Source organism: Ricinus communis, chromosome 10 (assembly GCF_019578655.1).
Source record: "Ricinus communis isolate WT05 ecotype wild-type chromosome 10, ASM1957865v1, whole genome shotgun sequence".
In the NCBI taxonomy this organism is placed as follows: Eukaryota; Viridiplantae; Streptophyta; class Magnoliopsida; order Malpighiales; family Euphorbiaceae; genus Ricinus; species Ricinus communis.
In genome coordinates, this window is record NC_063265.1 from 16,613,213 (window position 1) to 16,628,340 (window position 15,128).

The 15,128-nt window shown below is 27.6% G+C and overlaps 2 protein-coding genes across 4 annotated transcripts; one reads left to right on the plus strand and one right to left on the minus strand.

The window, feature by feature from the left end:
- Positions 1–1,805: 1,805 nt before the first annotated feature.
- LOC8269734 (NAC domain-containing protein 90) lies at positions 1,806–3,995 on the plus strand. The gene is made up of 3 exons (XM_002530493.4): positions 1,806–2,500; positions 3,026–3,324; positions 3,517–3,995. Exons 1-3 carry the CDS (start codon positions 2,335–2,337, stop codon positions 3,835–3,837), a joined length of 786 nt encoding a protein of 261 aa, XP_002530539.2. The 5' UTR covers positions 1,806–2,334; the 3' UTR covers positions 3,838–3,995.
- A 3,885-nt stretch (positions 3,996–7,880) lies between these two features.
- On the minus strand, positions 7,881–12,975 carry LOC8269733 (vacuolar protein sorting-associated protein 55 homolog). 3 transcript variants are annotated; one of them, XM_048370034.1, is made up of 6 exons: positions 12,869–12,975; positions 12,126–12,166; positions 11,990–12,041; positions 9,229–9,268; positions 9,067–9,151; positions 7,881–8,254 (listed from the first exon to the last, which is right to left on the minus strand). In XM_048370034.1, exons 2-6 carry the CDS (start codon positions 12,152–12,154, stop codon positions 8,071–8,073), a joined length of 390 nt encoding a protein of 129 aa, XP_048225991.1. In that variant the 5' UTR covers positions 12,155–12,166; positions 12,869–12,975; the 3' UTR covers positions 7,881–8,070. The 3 variants fall into 3 exon arrangements, with proteins under 3 accessions (XP_048225991.1, XP_048225992.1, XP_015581693.1); XM_048370035.1 differs by lacking the exons at positions 11,990–12,041; positions 12,126–12,166; positions 12,869–12,975 and adding an exon at positions 11,367–11,503; XM_015726207.3 differs by lacking the exons at positions 11,990–12,041; positions 12,126–12,166; positions 12,869–12,975 and adding an exon at positions 9,499–11,326.
- Positions 12,976–15,128: the final 2,153 nt, after the last annotated feature.

The window sequence follows — 15,128 nt, forward strand, 5'->3', positions numbered from 1 at the left end:
TCAAATATTCCATTAATTCTACTGTTGTTTCTTTGAATAAAGTTTTTCCTGTGTTCACTGAAGTATACAGTACGCAGTTCAGAATTTTAGAACTATCATGCCAAAAAATGCCTACTCTTTTTAGTCTAACTTTGATACATGAAAATTCAAACTTAAATATAAGAATTCCAAAAAGGGAAATCGCTCTAGCATATGCACTAAACTTTTCACAGAAAATTATTTTCTTTTTGTAATAATATTAATGCATTTCCTATATACGTATAATATATAATAAAAATTTCAGTTCAAGCGCAATGATATAGTCTCCTCAACTTTCCAGAATTTAAGTACTGTATTTATTAAGTGAATACTTATATACCAAACTGATAGATAATTGGCACGTATTTAATAATTTTTAAATTAATGAATATGTGTCAATTATCTAATACCAAAGTATATAATATTCATAATAATGTCACTCTTCTATTAGTTGTGGTGTACACACCAAGCCTAAATAAGAATTATCTTTTATTATGATTGTTATTAATATAAAGTTAATTCAACATTTATATAGTATTATGTATAAGATGGACCAAAAAAAAATTTATAACTAAATTAAAAATTACTAAAAATTTGAAAAATAAAATTTTAATCAAAGAATGTGTTGATTTTATATATAGTAAAATCTCTCTATAGTCTCTATGTAGAAATGACCTTACATAGTTATAAAAGATTTTTGTCCTAATTTAGGCTAATTCTACAGAGAAATAAATTCTATATTGTAATAAGTTATAAATTTTTTTAATTTTTTTTAAGAGAATATTTAATTTATATAGTAATATTTGTATATATATTATCAAAAAATATATATTATATTATATTTTATCTTACTGTATAATTATTTCATGTTTTCAATCTTATTTGTATAATATGACAAAATATTAATGTATTTATCTTTGGTTATTATTTCATCAATAATATTAAGTATTAAGATTTTAAAAAATTAATATTTAAATCTCTTCATAGTAATAAATTATATTTTATGTCGGTATACAATATAATAAATTAGGGTTACACGTCAAAGTTGTAATGTATAATCCTTAAAATTAATGAATTGCCAGTCTTTTATTTTCCCTTTCCTTTATAAATGAGAATTCATGAAATTAAAGCTTAATATTCATGTATTATTTTAAAAATGTATTAAGGAACTCAATTAACTCTTAATAAAAATCAAATATAAAAATTGGAATAATTGTATTGATGCCAAAGTTTGATGTGCAGTGAGGATTGGAAAGAGAAATTGACATGAAATTAATGAAACGATCTTTAAAGTAAATAAAGACAATGAACATTAATAAGGGGGAGACGATGGAGGAATACAGTATAAATATAAAATGTTTTTTGTTTTTTGTTTTTATTCACATCAAACATTTAATTTTAATTATATTAATGCTAAATTTATATTTTATTCAATTAAACTATTAATCTTTAATTTACTTTACTTTAATTATTTAGTCTCAATAGAGTTATAAATACCAAACTGGCAATACTTTAACGTGGCTTTTTCTCGTTTTCACAATGCCTAACTCATTGCAGCAGCAGAGAAAGTAACTGAGAAGTTCAAATATGAAAATATTGGTGATGATGTGGCTTGTGAGTGTTTACAATAAAGAGTAATTTGAGAAATAATTGAATTAAGTAAAAGAAAAAGTCACATGAAATATAAATGAGTTTGAAAGTGGAAGATTAGAGGAAAGGTAAATAATAAAAATAATGATTAAAAATAAATAAGTGACTATTTTTAATAGGCAATTTTTATCACATCATCTTTACTGCATTCGAAATTGTAGTCTGTGACCAGGATGATTAAATAGAAAAAAATCAGAATTAAATTATTAAATCATAATAAAAAGATTAGCGATTGAATTAAAATAAAGTGCAAAGTCGAGTAAATATTAGTGTATTTATTCCAAAATATTTTCATTGATATGAACCAAATTAGTAACTATTTTGTGTTTTTCTGTCGCCTAACCATATGATATAATATAGAAGGAGCAGTCAAAATAAAAAAAAAAATTATAGACAAAAAGATTTTGTTTTCCTACAAGCGCGTATATGGAAATTGCCTAGCAAACACTTTATGCTCGCTGCAGTTTGTTTTCTTCTTGTTTCACTTGTTTTTGTCCTTCTCTCTCTCTCTATTTTCTTTCCTAATCCAATGATCTTTTTCATCACAAACTTGGTGCCCACAAATGGAGTGATAAACTGGAGAACTTTGAACCAATAAAGAGCTAATGAACTAAGTGTTTCGTTGTCACCGTAATAGAGAGAAATAAAAGTCAAGTTTACATAAAAATGGAGGATTTAGCACCTGGGGTTCGTTTCTACCCTACAGAAGAAGAGCTGGTCTCATTTTATCTGCATCATAAGCTAGAAGGAAACAGGAATGACTTGAATCAGGTTCTGGATCTTGTTATACCTGTGCTTGATATCTATGAGTTCAGTCCTTGGGAACTTCCACGTAAATACCCTTCTCAATTAGTTGTTTGCTCCCATATTTTGTTTATTTTATATTCTCTTTAACTTGCTACATACATTCTTATGTTTTGATATTAGCTAAATTAATTAATTTCTTTATTAATATACGGATTGAGAATCAAGAAAGAATCCTAATATTCTATCTTGCATTTCTGTATTTCTTGCATTTCGTTTTCATCTGTTAATCAATTGTTTAATTTCAGCTCAAGTTACCTTTTAATATGCAAATTTAACCTAACTTTTTTTTCTTTCTTGTCCTTTTGGATAAGCAATATATTCTTACAAGCAAAATAAGTTTTTAAAATATTTATGAAGGATGTTCGTCATTAATTTGTGTACGAAGAAAAAAAAAGGTGGTATATGAATTCATACATGACTCCTACCAACCAAAAATAGTTGAAAGAAAAATCCTCATACTTACAATTGCATTATGTAACCTAGCAAACTTATATGTTTGTGCCAAAATAGAAATTAACAATACTAATATTAGTCCGTTAATTTGGTGCAGAATACTCGGGAATTTACAACCGTACAGACCCTGAACAATGGTTTCTCTTTATCCCAAGACAAGAAAGCGAGGTCCGTGGAGGGCGGTCAAAGCGACTCACAACCGTTGGATACTGGAAAGCCACTGGTTCTCCTGGTTATGTTTACTCTTCTGATAATCGATGTATTGCTGTAAAAAGAACCATGGTTTTTTACAAGGGAAGAGCTCCAAAGGGACATAAAACTGACTGGAAAATGAACGAATACAAAGCTATACAAAGAGAAACATCCTCTTCAACTGCTGCAAATGCAAACCCAAAGGTACAGACTTATAGGCCGGTCGCATTACCAATTAGCTTTTTACTTAATAGCTAGTACTGCAATTTGTCGATCTCGAGGAATACAAGTCCGGACCTGCTAGCTACTCATGGTCTAAATTAACAGTCACAAAAAAGAGAGAAAAAAAAAAGACTTCCCATCTTTAATATTTGCTTGATGTTTATGTTTTTGCAGTTACGAGAAGAATTCAGTTTGTGTCGGGTGTACAAGAAATCAAAATGCCTACGATCTTTTGATAGAAGGCCAGTTGGAGTGGAGGTAGGGCCGCGAATAAGGGCTCAGCAAGCTCATGGTCATGGGGCAACAGAAGCACATCAAAATCCTGCAGTGATGGAAACGAGAAGCTCAGATGATGATAATATTTCATCCTCAGGAGACCATGGCTATCCCCAGAAAACTGGAGAAGAAAGTAACACAGCATTGGCTATAGGTAATGAATCTTTTTTGGACTGGGACCAATTAGAGAACTGGTATTTTGATGGGGATGATATATAGCTCAAGTATATGATATGAGAATAAGGGTTAACAATGATGAGTTTCTTCTTTTTATGTATGGTTTAAATTGGACTTACATATATACTTCCCAATTGTTGTTACTTAACAGTTAAAAATATAAATACAATTTATGTGTCAATCATCTGTATACAGTTAAACCTTTCTACAGTAATATTCTATATAGAAATAACTTCTGTATAATAAAAAAAATCACAGTTCTAATTGAGACTAGTTATAAATAGAAGTAAACTTTATATTCTAATAAGTTATAATTTCTTATAAGTCTTGCATTAGAAAAATATTTCTTTATATTTGTATATATAATTTTAAAAAATAAATGTTATTATCTTACTATAGTATTATTTTATGTCGTCAATCTTATTTGTATAATATGATAAGATATTTACTTATATCTTATCTCTACTCTTTATTAATTTACCAATAAAATAACGTATTAAGTCTAAAAAAAAATTAATATTCAAACCTCCATAAATTTATAACTCCTTTGTAGTTATAAATTTTATTGGGTCTCAAATGTATGAACGTAGAAAAATTTTAGTGTGTCGTTATATATTTAAAAAAATAAAAATCCATATTACAAAAGGAATAAAAGCCAAGATATTATATAATTACATCCCACTAGTGACATATATATAAATTAAAATAGTTATAAAAGTTAAAGATTAAATGCAATACAACAAGAGTAGGCAGTGATTTTCATAAATTATTATTTAGTTTGGCACGTGGGAAGCAATAGCCAAGAAAAAGGAGAAATCAAATTTGAAGTCATTTAGTGGTAGTGGAAGGCAACACACCCGTGGAATTGTGTCGGGGTTGGGCCAAATAAAAGTGACAGGTGAAAGTATATAATAGACTATACAAACCATCTTCAAGTCAATTATGTAAATTTCTTTGCTGCAAAATACTCAGCTCAAAGTACTAAACATAGCATGACTTTGAATGACTCGCATGCTTTCTTTTTGTTTGTTGTTGTTTCTTTACTAAGAACTTGCACATCTCAGTCCCAAAGGGACCATTCTAAGCAGATGAAACAGACTTGAAAGAGTGAAGAAAGTGCCTAGAATTCCTTTTTCAAATTCATTGCCAAATATATTATATATGTTTGCTTCTATCTCTGCTGTGTCACCTAATATAAAAGCGGGACTTGAGCTCAAGACCTCCACCTTCTAAGTGTAACAATCAATCAGAATACGTTTTTCTGGATAGAAATAGAATAGAGTTTTTTTTTTTTTTGTGTTTGAATGTTCGCAAAAAACCAACAATTTAGTGTAGATTTAACATATTCCAGCTCGAACATAGATATAATTTTTAAATACTATTAGAATAACTAAATAATATCATCTCCATTTAACCGTTAGTTATGCTAATAGCATTTAATACAATCTTGTTTAGTTTAGAAGTAATCGTTTAGCTATACATTAAATTGATAGACGATACACATATTTATTAGTTTTCTTTTTCTAAAATTTATATTCACTAGCTTTAAATAATTTAATATGTATTTATTATCATGTGTTAATATATAAAATATTTATATGGTACGTGTTATTTGTGAAATCTATATCTAATTTGAATATAAATTAGTTATTATAGTATTAAAATTTTAGATATAAATAAAACAATTAAATAATATTATTTAGTTTGAATAAATATCACATCTAATTTTAATAAATTAGTCCAAGTAAGGTTTTTTTCTCAATAATGGAATAAAAATTGAATTAAGATCTTTTCATGTTTAAGTTGAATATGATAGATCATATTTAGATAATCGTGACCATTAAATAAAAATCAATGGTTTAAATTTATTATTCAATAAAAAAAATTATTTTTAAAATTTTAATTCAAATTTTTAATAAAAATCACAATCGTTTAATTTCAAGTCAACGACGTAAAATATCAACACGACTTATCACATTTAATTTGAAGATGAAAAAATGTCAGTCCATGAAAATTCTCTATTATTTATTGCCTCGCGACTCTGCGGATTCCCAAAATCAAATTCCTGCGGAGACCCAATCAAACATATTGTATAAAGTAATTATATAATATTGTTTGTATATATTTTAATATGATTATTTCTTAAAAAATATTATAAAATATTTATATTATTAAAAAAATAAGCAAGTCAATCTCAAATTTGGAAGATTCGGTTCGCTAAAATTGTAAGCCGGTTTGTATATAAAATCGTGTATTAACTTATAAATAATTATATTAATGGCTTAGAATTTAAGTAAAAAATTTAGACAAGTTTGATTATATTATATAAAGAATATATTTACTTAATTAAAACTATAAAAATTATTAAATACGTTAAAAACTTTATATAAATTTTTTTAATTCTTTTAATAGTTTAACGAATAATTTAAGTTTTATTTAGTATTCATTAAGCTCATTTGACCTTAATATTGGGTAATTATGCAAATCGTCATTGAATGAATTATTGTTTGATGAAGGTTCATATATCTCAAATTTATGTAAACCGGTTTTTAAATAGTAAGAAAATATACCAATCAAGATAACAAAAATTCATAATAGCCGATTTACACCAATCAAACTTTTTAATTCATAATAAAAATTCAATTTGACTCTTGAACTATAATAAGTGTCAAACTCTAAAGATATATTTTTTTAATTTAGTTAGTTTTAGTACCTAATATAAATTAGTAATTACCAATTAAGATAATTAAATGGAATTGTAAAAAATTTATATTAACAAATATATAAATAATATAAAAATATTTTAAATAAGTTTTGTCATATTAAATTAATTAATTTTGGAAATATTGAGTTATACACAGTATACCATATTAAGTTTTGAAGATTTGAACCAACTAGGAGATTGAAATAATTATTAAGTCATTTTCATTTGAAACTAAGATTAAATATTACTAAAATATAGCATTTTACTCTAATATTATAAAAGCATAATTTTATATGATTTTAGTAATATTATTTAATTACAAATTTTAATAAAAAATATTATTTTTATTATTTATGCTAGATATTTGAATTAAATTACGTTAAAATTAAATAAATATATTTAACTCAATAAAATTTTTCTTATACAATTTATCATCTAGTGTGAAGTACAGGGACTAAATTGAATTTTTTTGATGAATTAAATTTTTTATTTAGGGTAAATTGGTCAAAATATTAAAATATGGATGAATTGCCCCTTGATTCCAAATTCAGGGGCCAAATTGATACTTTAGCCCAATTATTATCAAGTCTATTTATAATGTATTTCATTGTTATGTTGCATAAATTGGTAGCTAACATAGTAAAACAACCTTTTTTTAACAAATTATAGATATAAATTCATTTTTATCATAAATTACAATTTTCATATTATAAACCCACCAAAATCAGAAGTAATAGCAACTTTAAAGTATAACTTTCATTGACACAACACAAACCTACCACTTACACAATTTATTAATAATTTTTAAAAAAATTATACTTTTCTAGATGATATTAAGAGTAGTTGATTCGGGGTAAAGAATGAGAGAAAGTAGCATTTTCTAAAAAGTAGAGATATTAATTTTATTTAAATTTCACGATGAAAATACCTTTCTAAAAAATAGACAATTCAATTTCTTTTATATAAAAGAAGTAACTTAAGAGAGGTTATGTAAGGAGTCATTTGATATAAGTAAGCAAGAAGAGGAAGTAGTATTATGTAAGTAGTCATTTGATATTGTTACTGCACGGCAGTTTTATCATCCAAGGCCAAAGCTCCACATTTATCTTTTTGGCAGTAATAATAAGATCGATACTTATTGAATTCACTCTATGAAATTCGGAGTAGATGAATTTTTTTTTTAAAAAAAAGATTGTCATATCATATACTTGTTGCCCTTTAGCCATCTCATTTCATAATTACCTCTAAAATTGGGATTAATTAGAAAATAAATAAACATAAAAATTATTTATTTAGTAAACTAGCCTCAACAAGAGAGGTTTGTCTATCCACGCGAAGCCAAAATAACTAAAGTATATTTGCACACAACAGCAAAAACAGATAAAATGAACATTAGAAGCTATTTCCAAAATAAGGCCAACAAAGTCGGAGCAAAGCAAATACCATAGTGTGCTTCCTTGAGAAAATATACAAAAAGGTAATTTACAAGCTGGGAAATTCTGTTTTTCTTTCCCATGTACATATCATTAAATGGTCACAGATTATCCGAGTCACATCTGAATTTGTATCAATCACCAATCATCCTCTAGGCTGGCACGATGAAAACACAAGACTGTACAGACAAATATGAAGAACGATGTGAACTCGATCAGCATAGCCCCTGTTTCAATCATATGAGCATGCCTAAGGATAACAGGAATGGCTATGCTCCCAACAGCTGATGCCCCTGTAAGGAATTTAGCAGCACCTATCCAACTGCAATACAGAATTTTCAAACTAAGGTCGCATTTTGATTGCAGCATATGAACCAAAGGCATTCTCAGCTTTCAAAACTTGAATACAATTATAGGATCACAAATACCAGATCATGAGATTTATGATTCAACTTTAAGCAAGGGGAAAAAAAGGTAGAAGCAGCATGTACCATTGCGGTTAGATTCATTCTATATTCTAACCCGCCAAAAATAGAAAAACTAGAGAAGTGAAGAAAGCAAAAATCTTGTCCCTATGTGTTTGTGTCTGCACACTTCCAAAATTATAGTTTAATCAGACTTCTAAGACAAAAAAATCTAAACGCAATGATTTTGTTTTTGAACAGGATTTCAACTGGCAAGTATTTGAGCATGATCTTTTGGATTTACATGAAGTTTAAGATTTAGTTTTCAGTTTATTAGATTCTTAAATGGAGCTTAGCCAAGTAAATGATGATTAAGACGAAATTGAATTAATTTTGAAAGTACAACCTTTTATAGGTATTTCAAAAGCACCCTCAAATAAATTTTCTCATCTATATTCGTGGGAGTAACTAGTCAAAAGAAGCAATAGACACTCAAATCCAGATAAGATTTGATAGTAAAATATCCTGGAAATAAAATATATATCGAGATGTGTTTCAGCTTTAGGAAAGGAAAAAAAAAAAAAAAGTAAGTTATTTAGTTACCATGAAAGATACTGAAATATCAATTCCATGTATGTTTGTGGGTACACATGAACACACAAATAATTAATTGACACAAGAACCTTATAAGAAATAGTTTACATCTATGGAGCTTAGATTAAAAACTCACCCCCCACCATCCCGACTGATCAGAAACTGGGTTGATCCACCTCCAAAAAATAAACAAGGCATAGGCACCAGCACATACATGAGAGCTGTTGGACAATAAATTCCCATCATCAACCAGAAATGTAAAATTAAAGCATACAAGTCATATACCGACAGGTCATACCAGATAGCATAGGCCACCAGTTGCTGTATATTGCACAAGCCTGTCAAACCAACCAAACATTTTTAGATAAAGAAGAAACACAAACGCAGACAATAAATCTTGTTTATATAAACAAAAAAGTTAATGTAACCCCTCTATAAATGAGATCGATTAATAAAATAAAATTAATAGGGTAAATATCTCTGAGCATGTTAGATATTATATTAGCTAGACATCCTCCTTTTAAAGGTAAACGAAATAGAATTTGTTTTTCAAGAGAAAAGAAATTACCATGCAATAAGTTCAAAACCAGTCTCTTTGTTCCCAATCATAAGATAGAGAAATTATCACACATTAACCTTGCGCTTTTTTCCCTCCCAAATTACCAAAAGATCATTCTCAAGAACTCCTTTGAGTCAACAGAGCTAATCTATAATGCAGTCACTGTCATTTACACGATTGTAAGCCCTTTCAAGATTCAGCTTAATAGTAAGATATTCCTCAAATTCCTTCAATCATCATTACCAACTTCATTAATCACCAAATCATCATCTGTAATTTGTCTTCCTCAGTAAAAAAGTTCATGTTGGAAAAAAGGATAGTGCTACAAAAGTATCACCTCCGCAGATCTATCTTTCCAAGACACCAACATGATAAATGTAGAATGTAAACTCTCTCTAAAATCCCAAGTCTGCACTGTAATCAAAATGGCACTTAGCAAACTATCCTTATCAACATCTTAATTAATCTTGAAGAGCTTTTTTACATACATACCCAAAACCGTCTTCCAGAGCTCTTCCCCACTCAAAATAACTAGAGTTCTTCTGGGATATGTATATTGAAAAACCATCGATTCAGTGGATCAACAAAGCAATCGGTAAAATGTAGGACCAGCAATACTGAAATAGTCTCACTGACCAGCATCAGTTCCTAACTTTCTGGCAGATGCTGTTCCTCCTATCATTATCCAAGCCATGCAGAAACCAAGTGTTGTATCCCCCTTCTTACCTCACTTTAGTCTAGTTTTTTTTTTCCTTGGATCTTCAAACCTCCTCAAATCCAATCTCAAGATGGGCTCTCATATGGATCTACTATCCAAAAAGACCACCTTATTTCCAATCTATTTAAACCGCCAATATCTAGTAAAATAACAATTTTCTTCATTTTTAATTCTCATAAATGAGAAGAAAATTAAAGATACATATTCTCTCATCTCTAAATGAACTAGGGCCCTACCTAACAAAATAGGGAAATGATTAGGAAACCTAAAAGAAGCTCTTGAAAAATTAGGAGAAGTCATCTGAAACATCATTCATCTGTAAACAAGAACCTATGCAATATGCTTGCCAACCTAGATTGAGTGAAGTGAAATTCAAAATCATCTGCTAACCCAGACTGAAAACAAAATCACAATTTTCTCAAGATTAACTTATTGAACTAGGTACTTGTCACTACACGAATAACACTCAAGGACACAGATGATAAAATCTCTAAATTTCCAAAACTGGGTTGGGTAAACCTTTTTTCTTCCAATGGCTGTTAAGTCCACTTACTAAAGCCTCCAGGACTGCCAAATATGTAAATACAAAAAGGAAAGGCAGATAGCATCTTAATCCAATCGGACCTGGTCAACAGGACATCATAAACTGGATTTTATTTCCAGGAAATTGAGCTATTAAATCAACAAATACTGTGCACTGAAAAGTGTAAATGCTCAGGCCCTCATTAACTGTCCTTTTTACTCAAAATTCAAGACCACCATAATTAGACAATGACCACTATCGCCCTTCGATCTTAACCATTTCTAGTGTGAAATAATTCAACCAAGCTTTTGCAAAATTTCCCCATATGTTCTGCGACCACATGTTATTCCAAAGTAGTTTCCTTTCCAAATGAAACTCGAATTATGCATGCCATACCTAAACTAATGACTAAAAATAAAATAAAGGCCCTTCTAGTCAACCTTTCAAATGAAAAAAAAATAAAATGAAATCCCATCCTGTTCCTGCAGTTGGCACAGTTACAAGGGCAATGACATGAAAATGGTTCATGCTTGAGAGGCGAATGTATTCTGATTATATGCAACAAATTGTTTGCCTGCCCAAATGCATCTCTCTAGTTTTATAGGAATTTGATGAATTTTAACCATATATTTGGACCTTAAAAAATGGCTTCTCCAATGGTAAGATCTCAAGCCCATCCCAACTTCTTGAAGATGAACCTGCAATGGCTGATGAGGGGACACCTACTTATAGGCCCAACTTGTCATCCTACAAAAAAGCTTGGATACTCTATGTGCAGTTGCCCATTACCTACAGGGAATGGACATTCACTATTGTTAATAATGATAAATCATAGGCAATTTTAGCTTGTTCTTTAGAGTTCTTCATAGTCTTGCAACTGCTAAAATACCAGCAACCCATCAAGGAGTCAGATAACCTAATCTGACTCCATCTCTTTGAAAGAAAAAGCAATTACAACCTAAGATACATTGACATCAAGCAAAGTGAAATGAAGTAATTTAATCAGATTTCAAGGTTCTTTAAATGGAGGAGCATGTAATCTCTTCCACATGCATCCAGGATAGTAAAATGAAAAGGTCAGCCACAAAGAGGCAGGAAACGAACTTATATCTCAATATTAACTTATACTCATGAAAAGAGAAAAAAAAAAGAATTCAATAACCAGAATAAAAGTCTTGATATTGTAGAGAAAACCTTTGGAGAACCAAAAATAATAATGCAGGGACATCAAAACCCAACCAAAGTACTTGAAAACATACCAATATCTGCAGTATAATACTAGACGAAAACATAAAAGCGAGCCCAGCAAGTCTGCAATTCAATCAAGAAATGTTATACATCATCTCTTTAGAATAAAGAACAAGCTAAAATTACAAATTAAACCTCCCAACTTACACTGGAGATAAGAATGTCAACATCAACATTGATTTAGCAACCCGAGAACAGTAATGCACCAGAAAGAAAGAAAAATAGTTAGCAGGAAACAATTAACACTTTATTATTAACATAAGCAAATATTAGATGCAACCATTATTGGAGTCCCAGAACAGTCAACAAAAAAAACATGCAAAATCATGTTATTTAATCTTAGCGGGCCTAAGAACAACGATTATCCATTGACAAAGCTTTATAACACAAGAAGACCTTTTTGCTTTTGAGTTTCTCCCCTAAAAGACTAATTAGAGTATCAACTGTAAGAATAATATAGCACACATAAAACTGTAGGCCTCATTACTGAATTTAGCAAACTCCAACACTAGACAAAGCCATGTAAATCAAACTAACTTAAAATTATCAACTCATTGTTAAAAACAATTAAGGTCTAGTTACGCTTTAATTAAACACACGATTAGCCTCTAAATATAGAAACAGTGCAAAATAACCGCAAATAGAGAAATCTTATTGTTTTTTCAGGTGAAGTAAACTCAAATTCAACACTAATTCAGTTAAAAAAAAAAAAGACCGAGAAACCTAAATCAAAAACTAAATAGAACACTCATAATTCGACGAACAGAAAAATTTGTTTTCTTTATTTCAAAATTAAACGAAATACAGGAAACAGGTAAAGTAATCTTAGAATTATATGATAAGAGAAATCATAAATTATTGAAGCAACGAGATATTGAAGAAACATGTACCTTCAATTGTCATCGCCATTTTTTGTATTTTTTTTTTCACTTTTCTTCGTAAAAAAGGATCGAATCACTGAGTTCGCTTGACAGACAGAAGTGTATTTCTAGTTAGTGAAACGATGTTTCCTTTTAATTTTCTCAAGGGAAAAAGAAGTGGGATAAAGATGCAAATTGGTCCATAAATTTGGTATTCATCTCCAATCTAATCCAAACCCTTTGTTTTGTGACTGATGAGTAATTAAATCGAATGTTATCTATCAGTTTGTTGGATTAGAGTTCAATGTATACTGAAGAATGTGATTAAATTTATGTTTTAAAATTTATATTTAATTATTTTAAACAAAATTTAAGTATTAGTTTGATTGAAGGATTTAAAACTATAGAGTTGTTTTGGTAAAGGATAAATAAGGAGAGAATATAGCAGTAGAGATTTTAGTTATTCTTTTATTACATGATCAAAAGAATTTTCTAGAAGTAGGTAACTCAGTTTCTTTTATATAAAAGAAGTAACTTAGAAGAATTGGCTTAATTAAGTATAACTTAATTGACTAATATATTTCTATTTAAAATACTTTAAAAAAACTAATACTAATTTTGTTATAATTATTACTTTTTCTTAAATATACAATAAAGTAATAAAACTTTATTTCTTAGAAAAACAAATTATATGTTAACTATTTTTTATTTTAATTTGTGTAAAATAACTTAGAAATTCAACTTCTCAAGAAATATCGAAAAATAGACTATTTATATCAAATAATGCCTAAATTAGATTATATATTATTACTAAATTTTCATTCAATTAGAATAATTTCATCTTTGCAAAATATATATATATATATATATATATATATATATATATATATATATATATATATATATATATATATATAGGATTTACAAATTAAATCTTATGATAAGAAATACATTCAAAATTATGAATTGAGAATATATGTGGATATTATTTAAATTGTGCAATTAACTCTTTTTCTATTGTTGCCCAAAAAACACTGTATTTTATATTAATGGTAAAAGTAAAATGGTAACTTTACATGCATTATTAGGAAAAGAGAAAAGGCAAACATATTCTTTTTATCTTTTACAATTTAGATGATTACTATGGCACTCTTTAAGTTTTTTATAGACATTTTTTTATCAATATTATCTTAAATTTACATACTTAAACCGTTATAAATATATAGCATTCCAGTGTCTTTCGTTTTTAAATGAGTTAAAAGTAAAATATTGTTCCAATATCTCAACTTTAATTTCAAGAGATCATAAATATTGAATGAAGTATATGGTTTTTTGAACATACTCGTATAAATTATTATTATTATTATTATTATTAAAAGAGTTATAATATTAAAATATTTTGTAAATTAGTATTTAATATTTATTAAATATATTTTTAACTTTTTCATATGTAATTTTTCGTGCAATAAAAACTCATGTGTCGTATACCTTACAAGGTTAATGGATAATTTGATTTGGATCAAATTAAACAATTATATTTTATAAAATTATTAAATATTTACATTTTTCTCTTTACTTCTTAATGATTCATTACCAATGGTAAATATTTAAAATATGCATGCTGATAAATAAAAAAAATATAAGTAATATTTTCAATGTTTCTATTTCAATACTTCTTTTAAATTTTTTAGTTTTATATCATGATTGGTAAAGTAATCACAATAAAACAAAAGCAAAACAATTATTTTTTCAAGAAAATAGTGAGAAAAAGCTATAAATCCATTAATGGCGGACTGTGATAAAAGAAACTAACATTAAATAATTATATAGTAAATATATATGAAAACTTAAATGATATTTATTTCTATATTGCTTGATATTTTAGTTTGAATTTACAACAATAAAATAAGAATAAATTTTTAAATTCAGAATATTCTAAATTTTTTATTCATATAATATACAGTTTAAATTTATACTAACATATAACAATACGACTCAACTTAATATGTACTTACTTTATATAATAAATAATTTAATATTAAAAAAAGTTGAGCTTGAAGTAATTCATTTATAATAATCCTATTAATTAAAAATTTTAATAAGAAATTATATATTATGAACATGTGAAATAACATATCAATAAAATGTTATTATTTTTTTACTTTTTGTCTTCAATTTCTATCAGTATTTTATTGAGCTATTTTGACTATTTTATGTGTATATATATATAATGTAATATCATAATTCATCAGATATTTATAAAATTATGAATATATTAAACTAAATTAAT